Source organism: Gymnoscopelus microlampas (genome assembly GCF_963454915.1).
Source record: "Gymnoscopelus microlampas genome assembly, chromosome: 23".
Taxonomy (NCBI): Eukaryota; Metazoa; Chordata; class Actinopteri; order Myctophiformes; family Myctophidae; genus Gymnoscopelus; species Gymnoscopelus microlampas.
The window spans coordinates 32,899,782-32,918,289 of record NC_139960.1 but is presented as its reverse complement, the minus strand read 5'-3'; the positions used below and the strand labels follow the sequence as shown (position 1 = coordinate 32,918,289).

At 41.4% G+C, this 18,508-nt stretch overlaps 1 protein-coding gene across 2 annotated transcripts in view; it reads left to right on the top strand.

Moving 5' to 3' along the window:
- gsap (gamma-secretase activating protein) overlaps positions 1-18,145 on the top strand; it is a 98,812-nt gene extending 80,667 nt beyond the window's left edge. For both annotated transcript variants that reach the window (XM_084049437.1, XM_084049436.1), the window contains 5 exons: positions 5,189-5,250; positions 14,253-14,357; positions 15,146-15,242; positions 15,624-16,206; positions 16,599-18,145. In XM_084049437.1, the coding sequence (XP_083905563.1) occupies positions 5,189-5,250; positions 14,253-14,357; positions 15,146-15,242; positions 15,624-15,724 (365 nt within the window). In that variant the 3' untranslated portion in view covers positions 15,725-16,206; positions 16,599-18,145. The remainder of the gene's footprint in view (positions 1-5,188; positions 5,251-14,252; positions 14,358-15,145; positions 15,243-15,623; positions 16,207-16,598) is intronic.
- The last annotated feature ends 363 nt before the right edge of the window (positions 18,146-18,508 follow it).

Sequence of the window (18,508 nt, the reverse complement as noted above, 5' to 3'; positions counted from 1 at the left end):
CTCTTCTCCTCTTGCCTGGTAGCTCCATCTTTAGCATCCTTCTCCCAATGTACCCCTCCTCATCCCTCTGCACACGTCCAAACCATCTCAACCTCTTATGCCCCAAACCTTCTAACCTGGGCTGATCCTCCAATGTAGTCATTTCTAATCTTGTCCTGGTCATTCCTAATGAGAATCATAGCATCCTCAATTCTGCCTCCTCCAGCTCCACGTCCTTTGTCTTTTCGTCAGTGCGACCTTTTCCAAGCCATACAGCATGGCTGGTCTCACTACCGTCTTACACATCTTCCCTCTCACTCTTGCTGCTACCCTTCTGTCACAAATCACTTTGACACTTTCCTCCATCCATTCCACCTTGCCTGCACTCTCTTCTTCAACTCTCTTCCACACTCCTCAAAACATTTTTTTTACAAAACGTCATGGTATTTTTGAGATATTCAATATATGTCTTTATAATTATAGATTTTTGCATTCAGGATCGTAAAAAACAAGTATTATATTGACTGCTCCTTGGTAGTTCAGAAGAAGATACACCCTCACCCCCCCCTCTCTCTCTCTCTCTCTCTCTCCCCCCCCCCCCCCCCCACTGTTTCTCTGTCTGTCACTCGTTGGTGGTTAACTTTATCTCTCTATCTATATCTTAGGCCATTGGTTGGGAGGTCCGGGTACCCCCAGGGATCCTTGGGGGGTACCAGGGGGACCCGGAAATGTTGTGTTAATATAGTGTCACAATAATCTTAACCACTTTAACCATATTTTATACTTTGGCTATTCAAAAATAGCAGATATACAAGCTCACAGTGCGTCACGTCATGCCGTGCTGCCTGCCCTCGAAAATGTTTGCAAACTTTAATAATAATATTATTGTCTCCGCCAGGAGACTATGTTTTCGTTCTCGTCCTTCCGTGTGTCCACCAAGCTAACATTGGTCAAGCTTCACGTGACACGTGACAATATGTTGAAAGGGTGTGCTTTGATTAGCTAGCGAGACGCATGATGAAATAGAGCCCTATAAATAGGTGTGTCATTTCAAAACATCATTTATATGTTTTGAAGTGACAACACCTATCCATCAGCCAAGCTAACATTGGTCAAGTGACATGTGACAATATGTAATATTGACAGGATTAATGGAGAGTATCTTTTCCTCTCCGTCCGTCTCTGTATGTGTCCGTCTGAGAACACCCAACATTGGTCAAGCTTCACGTGACATCACAATATGTAATATAAATAGGTAAGACAGTATTCCAGTACAAACTGAGATCACAGCTGAGATCACACAATGCAACTAACTCCCATTACGCGAACTGAAGAAGCAGCAAATCATCGTCTGTCTGTTTAACTAAAAGACATATCTTTTACCCTACCTTTAAGTTTTAGAAATCATTTGTAGAATCAGCCTCAGATCTAAATGCGTAGTAACAATGACTGTTTGATGGTTGATTTTATTGTGGCTGCTTACCACCTCTGTATCTCATTACTTATTGCTATAATAATATAATTGCTATGATATAGTATCATGTTCTATTTTTAGTAAGAATTAGAACATTTCTAGAAAACTATGGTTAAAGATAGGGTAAGTGATTTCCTTTGGTTAAAATAGCACGGGTCCGCTGGCGGAGACCTGTGGAGGTCCGCGCCCAAATAATTTGGTGGTCCTTGGCACGAAAAAGTTTTAGAACTTCTGTCTTAGGCTGTCTGTATCTCTCCCCACATTACATGGTGACAGCATCAGAGAGAGAGAACATAATATAAGATTTATAGAGAATATACGTCTCAAACCGACAGTATGTGACAGCTGGAGCCAGCTGGACAGTATTGTGTTGGCAGCTATATTAGAAGGATAGTGAAAATCAGTGGTTCTCAAACATTACCATGTTATGGACCTAGCCTGGTAAACCCTCCCTCCGGAAATCTCATTTCCATTTGATTTCAGGAAGGAGTCTGGTCTGAAACGCCTTTCTGCAATAATCGCTGTGGGCTGGAGTTGGGCGGGAGTAATACCGTTGACTGACAACCCCTTCAACCAATGATCGTTTTTCCCCTTCAGCCAATGAGCAGTTCATTTTGACGAGCTCCAGACTATGTGACGCAACGGGACTTTTGGGACGGCCATGCCGAAAATAGGTTGCCTTATTGGGATACATGCGTGTCACTCCCCGCCCCTGCCGGTTCTCTAAATTTATATTTTTAAATAGGCTCTGTCATGATTAATTGACCACATATATGAAGTTAAACAACTAAATTCTATCCAAACGATATGTTAATAGTAAATTCCGTGCCTCAAAAAATAAGTTTGAGACCGTTTTAAGAACGAAACTAAGAAGTGACGGCACTCGGAGAACAACAATGGCTGCCGTTCGTCTTTTGTCGGCGGCTCTCAGGCTGCACTCGGGTTCATTCGGGCTCACTCGAACTCGCCACCTGATTGGCCAACTGTCGCTGTCAATCACAGAACAATGAGCGACGACGCTGATAGGCTCGTCGGCTCGGCGAGCAGAGCGATTATTGGAGAAAGGCGTTTCAGACCAGACTCCTTCCTGAAATCAAATGGAAATGAGATTTCCGGAGGGAGGGTTTACCAGGCTAGTTATGGACCCCCAAAATGATATGTATTTGGCACAAACATAAAAAATAGCAGATCTACAAGCTCACAACGCTTAATATTACGACACGTTGAGAGTTTGTAAATCGTCCGTTTTAGAATAATCAAAGTTTAAAATAGTATGAATGTGGTTAAACTGATTTTTTGCTTTATTAACTCATTTTGCTGGGGACCCTCTGGAAAAACAAAACTAGAATTAACTGTTTGTAAGTTATTTATATTTGTATACCTGTAGGTCGCACCTCAAAAGCAAAAACATACAGTGGCTGCAGTTACATGGACATTTATTCATTCAGAATGAACTCATTCCGAACAGAGAACATACCCAACTGTTTACATGGAACCTGAATAAAAGTATTCCTTGTTTACATAACCCAAAGCATTCATTCGGAATTTAACTTTTGACCTACGCCCGGGCATGGACCAGGGGCCGCCCAGCTCCACGGCCCAGGGCGGTGCTTCCCCTGGTGGGCATGGGGAGGAGGCAATAGTCCCCTTGTGCCTCCGCGGCGGAGGTTTGCCGGCCGTAGGCAGGCTGGGATAACCTGACACTGGCAGGGTCAGGTTAAGGCTGGGAAGCAATGCACCGACTCCTGCCAGGCAGCGTTGTACAGTATGTGGTGCGAGCCCGCGTTCCTTTCTTATCGCCATTTTAATGCTAAAGTAGCAGATCTACAAGTTTTGACCAGTTTATTTTTTTGTATTGGTACCAGACACGGTAAAACTTAGGCTAGCCTAATACTTTTCACATTTCTCATGTAGGCTACCGTAATTTTATTCAAAAAGCGTTTCATCTGACTGAATCAATTATTTTGATTATAAGTTCCCGTTTCATGTCAAGGCCGGGTAAAGATTGTTCCTCCATCACAGGCTCAGATCCTCGGAGCGTACGTTCTCCTGGACAAGTCTGGGCTTAACCAATACATTTTTATATGCTTATTAAATGACGCTATTAATCATTAATTTTATCCCGCAGGAGCGAGCGCTTCTCAGCACCAACCGTGGCCGACGCATACAGAGACATAAATAGACTTATGCAGTCTTTGAATTAAAGTTTTACTGCATACAATATTTTATTAAAAATAATAAAAAATCGAGATTTGATAGGTCATTTTCGGCCAATTCTGACAGCACTAGGCTACTAAGCGTGGACATGTGCAAAAGAATGCATGTATTCCAAACAGAGAGGAGCATTCGGAATAAAGTGTTTATATGGTAAATTCCGATTCAAACGGTATATACCACCGTTCCAAACCTAAATGAAAATGAATTCAGATCAGACCGGAATGGAATATTCTATTCCAATTTAGGTGTTTACATAAGCATTTTTATTCTAATTCATTCATTCCGAATATAAGTGGAATATACCTGCCTATGTAACCGTAGCCACTGTTGCACATTTCTACCGTTCTTTTTTGTTTGCATGATCTATATTATATTGTTTAATATTATATCATATTATATTACATTGCGGTGTATACAATTACTACTATACAGTTTTTGAGAAGGTCTGTGAAACCAAAAATGTTTAACTCTTTTGAAAGGGATCACATCCTGAGTCTTGACGTGGCACAGAGATCAACAAGCCGAAAATAGCTGCTTTCTCCTTCCATTAGACTCTGTCTCATTATAGCTGAGGAAACTTCCTTCTGCCTTTAAACACAAAACAAACTACTGTATCCTTCCGGTCGGGTGGAAACCTCATTATGTCCAAAAACTGTTACTTTTCAGGATTCAAACAAAGAAATAGCAGACCTACAAGCTTTTAGATGCTATTTCTGATTCTTTTGTGCGTCAGTGTAGTATGATCAAGTAGGGCATTCATTTACAAAAAAGAAAAACATGAGTTAAAATATGGAGATAAGAGGTTTCCGTCCGACAGCGTGGGTATTTTAATGAATAGTGTTTGGAGATGAAAGATGACTTTTAAAATGTGTTTTTGTGTATGGAGGAAGTTTATGACTTTGAAGTGAGATGGTTTATGCATGGTTTCCCCTCCCCTGGGGAGTAGGGTCTATGAAGGATAAGATATCTATCAATCTAAAATTAAACTCTAAATATGTGTCTCTTTTTACAACAGGATGTGAGTGCCAGTCAGTGTGTGTGGGAACTGTACCTTTAAAACCACACACACACACACACACACACACACACACACACACACACACACACACACACACACACACACACACACACACACACACACACACACACACACACACACACACACACACACATTAGTTGTCTTTTAAAGACAAATTTAACCTTCTCACTTCCCAGCATGCACGGCTACAATGAGAACCGAAACCCGCTCCACACCCAAAAATATCACCTTTCAATCCCCAGCTCACCTTCAAAGTGTTTGCTAATTAATTCACATGCACGAGTTCAAAGAGCACACACGCAAAGATGATTTATTTCTGTCATTAAAGTGTCATTGTTCTCCCCTCTATCCCGCTACCTTTTCCTTGTCTCTTTCTTCCCCAATCCCTCCATTAATTTCTCACTTGCTCTTTTTTTCGTCTTTATCCCTTTTCCTCTACCTCTTGTTTGTTCTCCCTCCTCCTCACTATCTCTGCTCAGATCTGGACAACAGTGATGCCAATGAGAAACTAAAGTTCAGCATTCTGAAGAGACTACCTGAGGTCAGTGGTGCAAAGTAACTTGAGTACATTTACACAAAGAGTCAGAGTCAGTTTTATTTGTCACATCACAGTTTAAAGGCGTTTTGTAGTGTTCTGTGAGAAGAGAGAGGATACGGTGAGAGCAAAAGGGAAGAGATAGAAGATACTGTAGATAAAGATATATACATTATATCGCTGTTGTTGGGCAGAAACCTCTTATCTCCATATTTTAAATGTTTGTGTGTTTTCGTATATTAACGCCCTACGTGATCATACTACAGCGTCACACAAACGCATCAGAAGTAGCAAATCCGCAAGCTCGAATTGTGAGCTTGTAGATCTGCTACTTTTGCTATTTTTGTGTGACGCTGAAAAGTCACAGTTTTGGACACACAGTTTCCACCCCGACCAAGACGATATACAGATAGCGTATGTGAAAGCTTATATACACATGATATTTTGAACGTTAACATCATTTGCAGATGTGTGCATGTTATTTTGAAACGTTAGTGTCAGTACAGTACAGTACACGTATTATTGTTTTTGTAGGAGGCGAGACGTATGGGAGCGCTTGTTTTCGGCGGAGGCAACGGAGGTGAGCCTTTTGAAGTGGACTTAGGCGAGGGAGCTTAGGCGAGCAAGTCGCCATGCTGAACTTTACGAAGTCCGCTTCAGCCGACTCAGCGCCGTCCGAGTTATGTTCCGATAGGGACAGAATAGTTATCACCCCCCCCAGTTTCGGTACCTTCGAGACGTCAACACAGCGGTCCAAGTGAACATAGCCGCCGTTTCAGCCAATCACAAGGCACGTCTCGAGTATCGTATCCTACGAAAACATTAATCACGTACGATACAGAAGTTAAGTACAATTTTGAGGCACAGTACATTTACTTGAGTACCTTTTTTTGGGGGGCGGGGTGGGATTTCCACTAGATGGTGCTCTTCGATGGCAGTGAATGAGTTAAGCTCGACTTGCTCAACTCCGCAAATTAAAGCTGAAATGATTGATACAACAGAAATTCTATTTTTAGGGTGGATTTTCTATTTAACCACTTCCAACCTGACATCCCTATTTTTGGCATATGATAGGTGTAATTCCCCCTTTAAAAAATATCAACATTAAAAACAAAATCTAAATTAGCAGATCTGCAAGCTTACAACCTGTCACCGCATTGTAAGCTTGTAGATCTGCTATTTTCGCTATCCGCCGTACGACGAAGTATACTAAGTTATTGTTACCACGTTGTTTTAGCCCAAACCTGTACCGTAAATAAAAGGAATATTTCTTCACATCAAAACATCTAGGTGTGTATTCATTTTGTTTAACACATCGACAACAAAAGTTGCAGCTGCAGAAGGTGTGCAGGTGTAGTTATCTCGTCTTCATCATCTAGCACGTCGGATAAGGAAAGAGCCGCCTCGCATCGCTCCGACGCACGGCAATTAAATGTCTGTCCCTGTGAAGTCTGTGTCGTCTGAAACGAGGGCTTTTTATCCCTTTGAAAATGAGCCTTCAGTCATGATTAGTGTTGCCATGTCTGCTTATTATAAGTGACTTTGGGCTTTTTTTTTTCTCTGTTCAGTCGCTTGTAAATATTGGTAGTTTCGGTTTGCAGGTTTTATGGGCTTGTTTTAAAGTGTAGTTGCTTATTTGGACTTGCTTCCTAATGTTGTTTAAACCAGTGATCCTCAAACCTTTTCATTTCAGGAACCCCGAAATTAATATGTATTGATCCGCAGATCCCCATCTGAAAATATTTTGACACAAACTTGATCTCCGCAGAGCAAGCGGGCAGGCCCTATTAGCTCAGTGGTCAAAATGTCAGCACTTGCGCAGGAGAGCCTTGTTGAAATCCGGGGTAGAACAGGAAAGTTACATAGTGCAGCTTTAAGTATGATGGTTAAATTAACACGCAGGATTTCTTCATGAGCACTGTTTCTCAACCTCTCGACCTTTACGGGTCTGTAACTCTGAGAGTGTACAAGTGGGGGGATATGATCCCCCCCCCCGGGACGGGTCCCGTCGCGACCCCCCTCCCCCCTGCACGCGTCCTGTTGGGTCGCGAACCCCCCCCCCCCCCACACACACACACACCACACACACGTACGTTGGTCGAAGCACGTTCTCTGTGTGCAACAGTGTAACGCAGTGGGGCTGTAGATTCGACGCATGCGCAGTTTGATCACAGCCGTAACCATGGCGACAGTCTTTTACACAAAAACGCTAATAAACAGCTGACATTTCGTGAAATCGAAAAACGGGGATGGTTAGGTGCACATGGTAATGGTCAATGACTGTGTGCAAATTCAGATAAATTGCTCCAGCCACTGAGGAGAACCGGGCAGAACAATTTTGGCCTCACCATGAATGACACCATGGCGACAGGTTTGTCAAATTATAGGAGGATACTAGAACTCTGTGTTCTAGATGCCCAAGCTCTGCTGGGCAAGCATGTCAGTATCATGGTCAGTATCATGTCAGTATCATGGTCAGTATCATGTCAGTATCATGTCAGTATCATGGTCAGTATCATGTCAGTATCATGTCAGTATCATGGTCAGTATCATGTCAGTATCATGGTCAGTATCATGTCAGTATCATGTCAGTATCATGGTCAGTATCATGTCAGTATCATGTCAGTATCATGGTCAGTATCATGTCAGTATCATGGTCAGTATCATGTCAGTATCATGTCAGTATCATGGTCAGTATCATGTCAGTATCATGTCAGTATCATGGTCAGTATCATGTCAGTATCATGGTCAGTATCATGTCAGTATCATGGTCAGTATCATGTCAGTATCATGGTCAGTATCATGTCAGTATCATGTCAGTATCATGTCAGTATCATGTCGGTATCATGGTCAGTATTATGGTCAGCATCATGGTCAGTATCATGGTCAGTATCATGTCAGTATCATGTCAGTATCATGGTCAGTATCATGTCAGTATCATGGTCAGTATCATGGTCAGTATCATGTCAGTATCATGGTCAGTATCATGGTCAGTATCATGTCGGTATCATGTCGGTATCATGGTCAGTATCATGTCGGTATCATGGGTCAGTATCATGTCGGTATCATGGTCAGTATCATGGTCAGTATCATGGTCAGTATCATGGTCAGTATCATGTCGGTATCATGTCGGTATCATGGTCAGTATCATGTCGGTATCATGGGTCAGTATCATGTCGGTATCATGGTCAGTATTATGGTCAGTATCATGGTCAGTATCATGTCGGTATCATGGGTCAGTATCATGGTCAGTATAATGGTCAGTATCATGTCAGTAGCATGGTCAGTATCATGTCAGTATCATGGTCAAGTCAAGTCGCCCTTATTTGTTTAGCACATTTAAAAACAACAGAAGTTCACCCAAAGTGCTTGCCATTCAAAATAACATAATAAAATACAGAAAACATAAAAAGCAATACAATTTAAACACAAAGGTTAAAACAGGCAATGAGTTTGTTGCCCTCAGACTGAGCTAAAAGCAATAGAGAAGAGATGAGTTTTTAGGGTGGATTTAACATTTTCAATTGTGGAGCTGGGCTATTATGTGTAATGGGAGATTGTTCCATAGTCTGGGGGCAACAACAGAGAAGGCCTGGGCGGTCACCTATAGTTTTAAGGTTTGTTTGGGGAACTGCAAGGAGCTTTTGGGAAGATGACCTAAGTAACCTGGGGGCAGGAGGTGCAGTAAAGCAGATCAGACATATATTGTGGAGCTAAGCCATTTAAGGCTTTAAAAACAAAGTACATTTTTAAAAAGCAATACAATGTTTCACTGGTAGCCAGTGTTGGGCCAGAACCAGGGTAATGTAGCCTGACACTCGGCCTGAATTTTCATTTCGTTTCACTCCATTATTCAGTCTGAAAGCCCTCCCCACTACAGCCGTTTCTGGGATGGGCGTTGCCAAAGAGGCAGTCATCGGCGATTGGTTCACCCCTAACCAATCACAATAGTAGCAAAGCAGATGACGTTGTTGTCAGGCGACCCTTATTGTTGTTGTTATGCTAGATGTCGTTTCTGTAAAGAAAATGGATTTTTAAACGGCGATTTTCAAACGTACGCTCTATATTTGGGCGGCCAACAGCCTCAGAAAGAACTTTGTGCGAACGGTTTCGGGAGGTTTGTGTTTGGACGACGCTGTTGTTTGACGTCATCGAGTTGAAACGACGCTGATTGGTCGTACAGATTTTCAACCGAGTCTGACACCTCCTTCCACAGCGTCACCAGACCCTGAATCGCCTGAACATATTTTTTTCAATGGCCCTGGCTAGCGATTCAGGGGCTGGAGCCAGGCTAAGGGTAATGTGCTCTTGGTCAGTATCATATCAGTATCAATATTACAGTATAAGCCTGCCATGGTTTTACCCTTCTGTCGTTTTTTAAACCGAACCGGAAAACTAACAACAACAAAAAACAGCCTTGCTTGTAGATCGGCTACTTTTCTAATTGTCGTACAGAGAAGTATGTAGGACTTGAGTGGTTAATAAAATGTTTGCTTTCCAAATGGAATCCTGGCATCACGCACCCAAACCAAGTCACACGAGGTCCAGAAGGGAGGGTGCTCCTTGTGGTTACCCCACTGACTCACCCAAAAAAAAACACATAAAAATAAATGGTTATATTAACATCATCCAATGACATTAATCACACATGCCCTCAATGCATTCCAGTAGTAAATAACCATGCAATATAATAAAAACAACAATAATGATTTATGTGCGCCTAGAGGCATGCTGGGAAATCCCCCTAAGCCCCTGACAGACCAGTAATGCCACAACAATTTTCATTCATAGATTAATTGACGATAGATGAAATGTACGGTAAATTAGTCACAGTTGATAGACTATATCTTTATTGATAGACTGTACATACAGTATCATCCCTGTCAGGCAGAAACCTCATATATCCATAATTCAACTGTTTATGCCCCCCCCCTGTAAATATGCTCTACTTTAGTCATAGTAGTGTCACAAAAGTAGCAATATTAGATATAATATTATCTAAAAGCTCACAACGCGTCGTGATGTGAGCTTGTAGATCAGCTATTTTTTTTTAAACTTAAGTGAAGGTGAAAGCGCGTCTGTGGGTTTTGTAAATATTGAACCAATTAAATGTATTAACAAGAGCTTGTGACATTGGATCTATTGGAACAGGTTCTTTTTTTCCATTTCCTGAAAAGTAACAGATTTGGACATATGGGGTTTCTGCCCGACATCGACGCTATATTCCTTCATTCAGAGACCCTGCTCATTATTTAATGTTATTCTTATTTATTTTGGTTTGGTTCTTGACTTGAAGGTCTTTACACATCCGGGAAGCGTGACGGATAAACAATGTGAAAAGGCATTGCTGAATATTTCACTTCAAACCATTCATGTAGTTTTATTTATTCACACAATAAAAACGGTAACAATAAAGATAAAAAAATAAACTGAAATAAGTGCAGGTGAGAAAGAGTTCCAAAAAAAAAGAAAAGAAATGGCACTTAATATTTGTACTCTGTGTGGATGTACTCTTGACACAAACTCTTCTTCTTTTCCTTTCGGCTGTTCCGAGGTCGCTACAGCGAATCGTCTGCCTCCATCTCACCCTGTCCTCTGCCTCCTCTTCTCTCACACCAACTAACTTCATGTCCTCTTTCACTACATCCATAACTCTCCTCTTTGGTCTTCCTCTAGGCCTCCTGCCTGGTAGGTAGTTCCAATCTCAGTATCCTTCTGCCGATATACTCACCCAAAACCATCTCAGTCTGGCCTCTCAGGCTTTATCTCCAAAACATGTACTCGTTCCTGATCCTATCCATCCTTGTTGTTACTCCCAGAGAGAACCTCAACATTTTAGTGAGTCTCTGCTACCTCCAGCTCTGCCTCCTGTCTTTTCCTCTCTCTAAACTCTAAACCATACTCAGGACACAAAAACAATGACCCCCGGTGCAGTGTGACTAAAACTATGACAAAAATTGTTTGTCGAATGCCTTTTTTCACTGATGAAAACTAAATAAAAACTAAGCTATGATGACTAAAACTATGACTAAATATACTGACAATTTCGTCAGCAAATAAAAACTAGACTAAAATGTTAGGGAGGGACTAGTGGAGAAGAGATCCAGTAGAACTAAGACAATTCATCTCAAGCTTGGCTAAGCGTGGGTATCACGCTCCAAAAATAGCCAATCTACAAGCTCACAACGCTTGTAGATCGGCTATATCCGGCACACAGCTAAGTATAAATCAGGCTGTATACGACGCCATCAAGGCCCGGCAAAATACAGTCGACTAAATCAACTGTAGATTTAGTTTACTAACATCTTATGATATTTAGTCAACTAAAAAGACTAAGTAAAACATTTCAGATGACTAAAATATGAATTTTATTCAAAAGACTAAAACTAAACTTAGTTAAACTAAAGTTACTGTAAATTTCTGTCAAAACGAACACTGCCCCGGTAGGTAAGAAGCTTTACTCTTGTACAGTTACCTCTGCTGTGTTTCACTCTTTTACTGTTGTTGTTGCTATAACACCTGAATTCTCCTCGGGGATCAATAAACGTTTATCTGATCTCCTCTAATCTTACAGTAGAATTATCCTATTAAAATGCCAGTTCGCAACTTTGTAATGCTTTGGAAACAGTTCCAGTTCATTTGTGGAGATTATCTTGTTACCATAACCTACAGCAAAGCAGGTTGTTTTCTTAACTTATCCACGACACACACACACACACACACACACACACACACACACACACACACACACACACACACACACACACACACACACACACACACACACCTTTCCTTCCTCACTCACAAATCGGAACGCAAACTTCTTCCTGATAGTTGAAGTTACCGCTCTGATAGCGCAGAACCTGTACCTTCTCTCTTGCCCACACTGAACAACAGCCCATCTAGCACATTGTTACTCGCTTCACCTATTCCCCATGCCTTCTTCTTAACCAATAAAACAATCAAATTGCCTATTATTTGTGTATCAGAAAACATTATTCCCGATTGGATAATTATCAAGATGAAGAGAATGTGTGATATTTCCATCAAGCCAAAGGAAAAAAAAAGAAACTGTAGTATGGGCACATGCCCAGAGTGTCCATATTGTAGAACTGGCCCTGGTGTGGAGAGTAACTTCAAGGCTGTCCTACAAAAAAACACATTCCTGTAGCACTCTATTGTGCTCCAGTTTCTTCTGGCGTTGCAGTGAGCTCCCTCTGTCCAACTCTTTCTTTTTTTCTGGCATTAGATTCTGTATCGGCCAGTGACACAGGAGTGGCTTGTTTGTCCACCATTGTTCAAAGTCTTGCTCAACATTTGCATCTATGCAGGGCGAAGCGGGCGGTCCCCCGCAGGGCCCCATCCGTTTGATAGGTTGTCAAACAGACTAATAAAAGTCCTCCTCGCTCCTTCCTGTGCTAATCACACAGACACAGCGCTGCCAACAGATTCTCATGGTCAGTGCATCATTGACCAGACCAGACCAGTAATTTAAGAATGTTTGGGTGAGGTTCTACGTTTAATGTCATAAACACTGCTTGAGTTGAGTCGACGTGTTCCGCACTATACTGTAGATGTATAAATGTAGAAACTTCATTGGCCGCTGCTGCGGTTCATTGGAGCAATGCGGTCATTGCGGCGGCCATATTTTGTGGGGAGAGCCATGCCTTCTAATGCATGTATGTCTATAGAGGATATGCGCATGCTTAAAGTGAATGGCACATCGAGTGGCAAAGCGAGTGGCAAAGCAACACGCAAAGTGAGTTTAACATTGTTTAATGTTGTTTAATGCAATCAGATATGACTTTTCTGTTTGGATGCATGGGCTGTCAAGGCCAGAAAGTATTTTTTTGACACTCAGTAGGCATTCCTGCATAACTTCCGGGTTTGATGATGATGTCACACGCATATCCTCTATTGAAGCAGGAGCTCTCGCCATAATTAAAGTAATCATAACTCGCTGAATTCTCATGGTTTGGTTTGTTCGAAATGTCAGACATAGACACGTAGTTATGTTATGATATAGGCAGGTTATGTGGTTAAATAATGAATTTGGGTTTTCATACCAAAACACTGTATCGACTGTCAGGTGGAAACATCATATGTCCACAACTGTTACTTTTCCGGATTCAAATTCAAAAACAGCAAAAGTAGCAGATCAAGAGCTTGTGGATCTGCTACTTTAGATGCTTTTATGTGACACTGTAGTATGATCAAGTAGGGCGTTAATTTACGAAAAAACACAAACGGTTAGAATATGGACATAAGCGGTTTCTGCCCGACAGCAACTATATCTTACATAGATAGCAGTAACAGTAATGGTTATAAAACAGAAAAAGGTTTTAGTCTCAGGTACGGCAAGCTGCCCTGCGTAATAGGGGTGGTGTTGACATGTGGCCCCACTGGCCAATGAAGCATCTACCTATTTATGTCTACAGATGTGAGAATTTCAAAGGGCCTGTCATTGGCAAAATAATGAGCAAATCAGTGGGAAATCCAAACCTTTTCATGGAGAAAGTGTGACATTCGCCAGGTGTGAGATGGTGTCATTTCAAACAGTGGCTAATCAGGGCAGAATAGGGGGGGGGGACTTTCAGGGAAAGATCAGGGAAGTGTGAAGAGTTTGGCTGTCTTATCTGTATGTTCTGCACACTGTACAACTTCCTCATGGTAGAATAAAGGTACTGTTTTGTCATAGCGCCACCTACTGCAATGTTGGCAAGTCAAATGGGCAATGGAAACCCACTATTGGATAGCAGCGCATACTAATGGTGTAGTTTTAGATTGCACATAGTCATTTGAGGATGTAAACGGTGTGCATGCTGCTGGATTTCTCCCATAGAAGCTCTTTGTGGTTTACCAATTAACATGAACATTCCCCAATGTCGTTTACAGTATTTAAAAGTAACAAAGTGGCACAAAGTGGAAGGTGTTTCAGAGAATATACTGTGTGTGTGTGTGTGTGTGTGTGTGTGTGTGTGTGTGTGTGTGTGTGTGTGTGTGTGTAGACTATGGAACAGAAAGTGTACCAGTTGTGGGACCATCCTGTCAGTTCAGCTTTCATCTCCAGGGACTACGTCAGAACGCTGCTGGAAAAACGGAACAGGAATAAGGTAATTAAACACACATACACACGCACACGAGCACTCCAAGTTAGTGTGAAAGTGAGTCAGTCTTTTTGTCGACGACTGATCAAGTCAGTGTAAAAGTTTTTCAGAATCTTTGAAGATCAGCTTGAACTTGTTCATTGCTTTTGCACCACTCTCTTGTACGACGAAGTAGGCCATTCATTTACATAAAAAGAAAAAAACATAAAATGATGGAATATGGAGAATGTGGACATACCAAAGTTTCAGCAACGATATCCAAAAGTTACATGTTATGCTGCGCCTTGTTGTGATCTTTTTTTGATCGGCTATTTGACATATGATGAAGTATATCTGGTGGAAACATTTTATTTATGTCCAAAACGTACTTTTCACGATTCAAATTAAAAAAATAGCAAAACATTTCAGATCTGCAAGCTCAAAACCCATCTCATTTTGAGCTTGTAGATCTGCTATTTTGTGCTACTTTTGTGTGACACTGTAGTATGACCAAGTAACAATATAGATACGAGGTCACTGCCCGACAGTATATGGCTCAAGTGGTCCGCCCAATAATAGACGGCTTATGTGTACGTGTCATCTTCTAGCTCCACTTCGAGGCTAAGTATAGTTGTACTCTCTCCAAAAAGTACAGTAGTCTCCACACTAATATCCCTTACGGCTCAATTCTTTTACACTTTCAGAGTTAAATTAACACTCCACATTTAGTGATAAATGTGTTTGTTAGAACCAGGACAAGGTTATGAGAGCCCTCAGTCCAAAATGCAGTGTGTTTACATGTGTGTGTTCTCCAGGGATCTGCGTTGGCAGGAAGAGACAAACCAGGATTCAGACCAGAGTTCCTTCCTCTGAGCTACCTGACCAAGATCCTCACTGACGTGGAGGAGCAAGGTAGTGTGTGTGTGTGTGTGTGTGTGTGTGTGTGTGTGTGTGTGTGTGTGTGTTGCTATACATTTGTGATGGCCAAATGTCCCCACAAGTATAGCAGAATTTGTGAAATAGACATCGCAAGAACATTTTTGTTTTTTGTTTTACAAACTTGTCGATTGGCTATTTCCTGCTAGGTTAGGGTTTCGGTTGGGGTAAAAAATATCCTTCTGTCTGTCTCATTCTGTGTGTCTGTCTGTCTCATTCTCCCTGTCTGTCTGTCTGTCTCATTCTGTGTGTGTCTGTCTCATTCTCCCTGTCTGTCTGTCTGTCTCATTCTGTGTGTGTGTGTCTCATTCTCCCTGTCTGTCTGTCTCATTCTGCCTGTCTGTCTCTCTCTGTCAGCGTTGAACCCATTTGAGGGGGAGGAGAACGTGGATGCCAGCTTCGTGGAGGAGGTGGCTCTGAAACAGACTCTCATCCTGCTGGGATATGAAGAGAAATGATGGATGGATGGATGGATGGATGGATGGATGAACAGAGGAAAAGAATCTGAGGAGGACAGTAACAAAGTACAAAGTTTTTGCAAGCTCATGACTTTTACTCGGCTACATTTCTAGGAAGGGACTCTTGGGATCCAAACTTACAAAACATAATATTGAATTAACCACTTTCTTTCTTCAAATCATTGTATTTTCTTTTTTCACATATTACCACAAACTGAGACATGACTCACATATAAAACAGACAACATTTAACCCTATCACAAACAAACTGACATACATTATCAACCACTTAAAAACCTATTTCGAATATAGTGAAAATAGTAGATCTACAAGCTTACAACGCGTCACGGTGAGACGCATTGTGAGCTGCTAGAAGTTCTGCTATTTTCACTATTTTCGATTTTTTTTGTTTCTTTTTGTTACTACTTTTGCTATTGTTTTTTGTTTGAATCCTGAAAAGGAACAGTTTTGGACATACAGATGTGCCACTTCAAAACTTCACATGTCCTGCCATCGCCAAGACAGTACATTTTCAGGGGATTCCCAGGGCAATAAGAGGGACAAAAAAGGGCATTTAAAATGGTGAATTATTTTGATGATCACTGCTTTTATGATGCTAATTAATTTCAGCAACTGGTCAAATCACCTTTCGCCTCATAATGAGTCTGACACCACCTTCAACACACATTCTTTTGTTCTCATGTATATGGATGTCTGTTGAAGGGAAAAATGGGGGGGTGTAGTGACAACTTATTTTCAGGGGCAAAACAGTGCATTTTAAGGGCAGAAAAGGGAGGAAATGCATGCATTTTCAGGGCACTTTCAGGGAAAGAACAGTAACGTGTGAAGTTTTGAAGTGGCACATCTGTATGAGGTGTCCACTCAACAGAGACCAGATACTCCCTGGTCAAATATTACTCCTCTACAAGGGAAAGTTACTTACTAAATTTGAACTTAACTTGAAGCAGTGGTTCTCAAACGTTTTCATGTCAAGGACCCCCAAACTGGCATGTATTTGGACCCCCATCTGAAAAGAGTTTGTGCCAGGGACCCCCCACAAGCTCACAGCACGTCACAAAGTGCTTGTAGATTGGCTATTTTTTTAATAACCAAAAGTATAAAATAAGGTTGGTTCAAATGATTGTGATGCTGTATTAAACAACACATTTGGCTGGGGACCCCCTGGGGGTTTGAGATAACACTGCCTTAAATTACTGTAGTACTTAAGTATTCAAAAGTACAAATGACATTTTCTTTTTGATCTCAATGCATTGCTGTTTACAAAGGTGTTGTTGAAATGTTAAGACTATCTATACTATAATAGTGAAAATACCAGATCTACAAGCTCACAACAATGCAACATGTCGTGAACTTATAGATCTGCAATTGTTGCTCTATTTAAAATAGGTTGTGGTTCACTCAGAACCACCAACCGTTCGTACCTTTTTCCTTTCCTAGCAATGTAGTGGAGCCAAAAGTACAATATTTGTCTTCGAGATGTACCGGCTTGAAAGTCATAAGTATCCAAAACTACGATTACTAGTTTACTACTATTAGTAAGGCTACAGATGCTACAATTCACTTCAGTTGCTACTGTCCACCACTGCACACAATCATAATAAAGGGACAAGACAAATTGACATAATAAACCCAGTCTCATAAAGGGATAGGAAAATCCACATAATCATCACATGATCACATAAAGGGACATTAAAATACAGGCACAGAAGCAGAAGAGCTTTTCTGCCAATACTGCTAAATACTGCTAAATAGATCCGGGGCAGGAGGAATCGGATCCAACATTGAGGAACCGAAATCGGTTCCATCACATTTGGAACCGTTTCTGGAACTGCTTTTATCACACTGTCAAGAGCTGCTATGTGGACAATACCAGTGGTTCTCAAACGTTTTAATTTAATTCCCACCATAACTTTGAGAGTGTACAAATGGAACCAAATGGACCATAATGGACCCGTAAGGGTCCGTTTGGAACCCCCTATAGGAAACGTTAAGCGGAAGCGCCCAGTGCCAGAGATTTTCGTTTTTTATACCTTTTCAACTGGTCACAGAAAATGTATATCCATTATTATCGCTCATCTGGCCGTTGGTAAACACACCCGGTTTCCATGTAAAACCTAAACAGGAAGTGGACGGAGGCGGAAATCTTCGGATGCCGTTGTTTCCGGATCCTTGTGAGTTGAAAGTGAAAGTGATCACTCGGGTGAAAAAGAACAGCGCGATCTTTTATAAAAAAAACACTATAAAAAAGACCTGTTAAAATCCTAAAGGATCCTTGTTTGAGTAGAAAGACAAGGACCATGTGAAAGGAATCTAGGTGTTCGGTTGTTTCAGGGTTATATTTCTTGATGACTTCTATGTGTTCCTAAACTCACAGTACCAAGTTCATTCTCAACAGGGAAACGTCTCTCTACCTTTTCCAAATAAAAACTTAAAAAAGGTTGATATTTGTGTGACGTCTTTGTCTCCTTCTTCTTTTGTGTATCATCCTCAAATGTCCGACTCAGTATTGTGTAGCCACGCCCTTGTCTCTGGTCCCAATTGGAAGAGGCCGGCCTCTGAAGGTGTGCAGGGGGCAGGTGTTAAGGTGTCTTTGTCTGGGCCAGTATGACGTTTATTTGCTTTTAAAAAGTTGAAAGGTAGTCGGATGTATATACAATCTAGACACATATTTAAAAAGAGCCTCAGCCATGTGTCCAATCTTTAGTTTTTTATTAGTAAGTAACTATGTGTGCACTTTGTCAATGAAGCTACACAAATCACGGC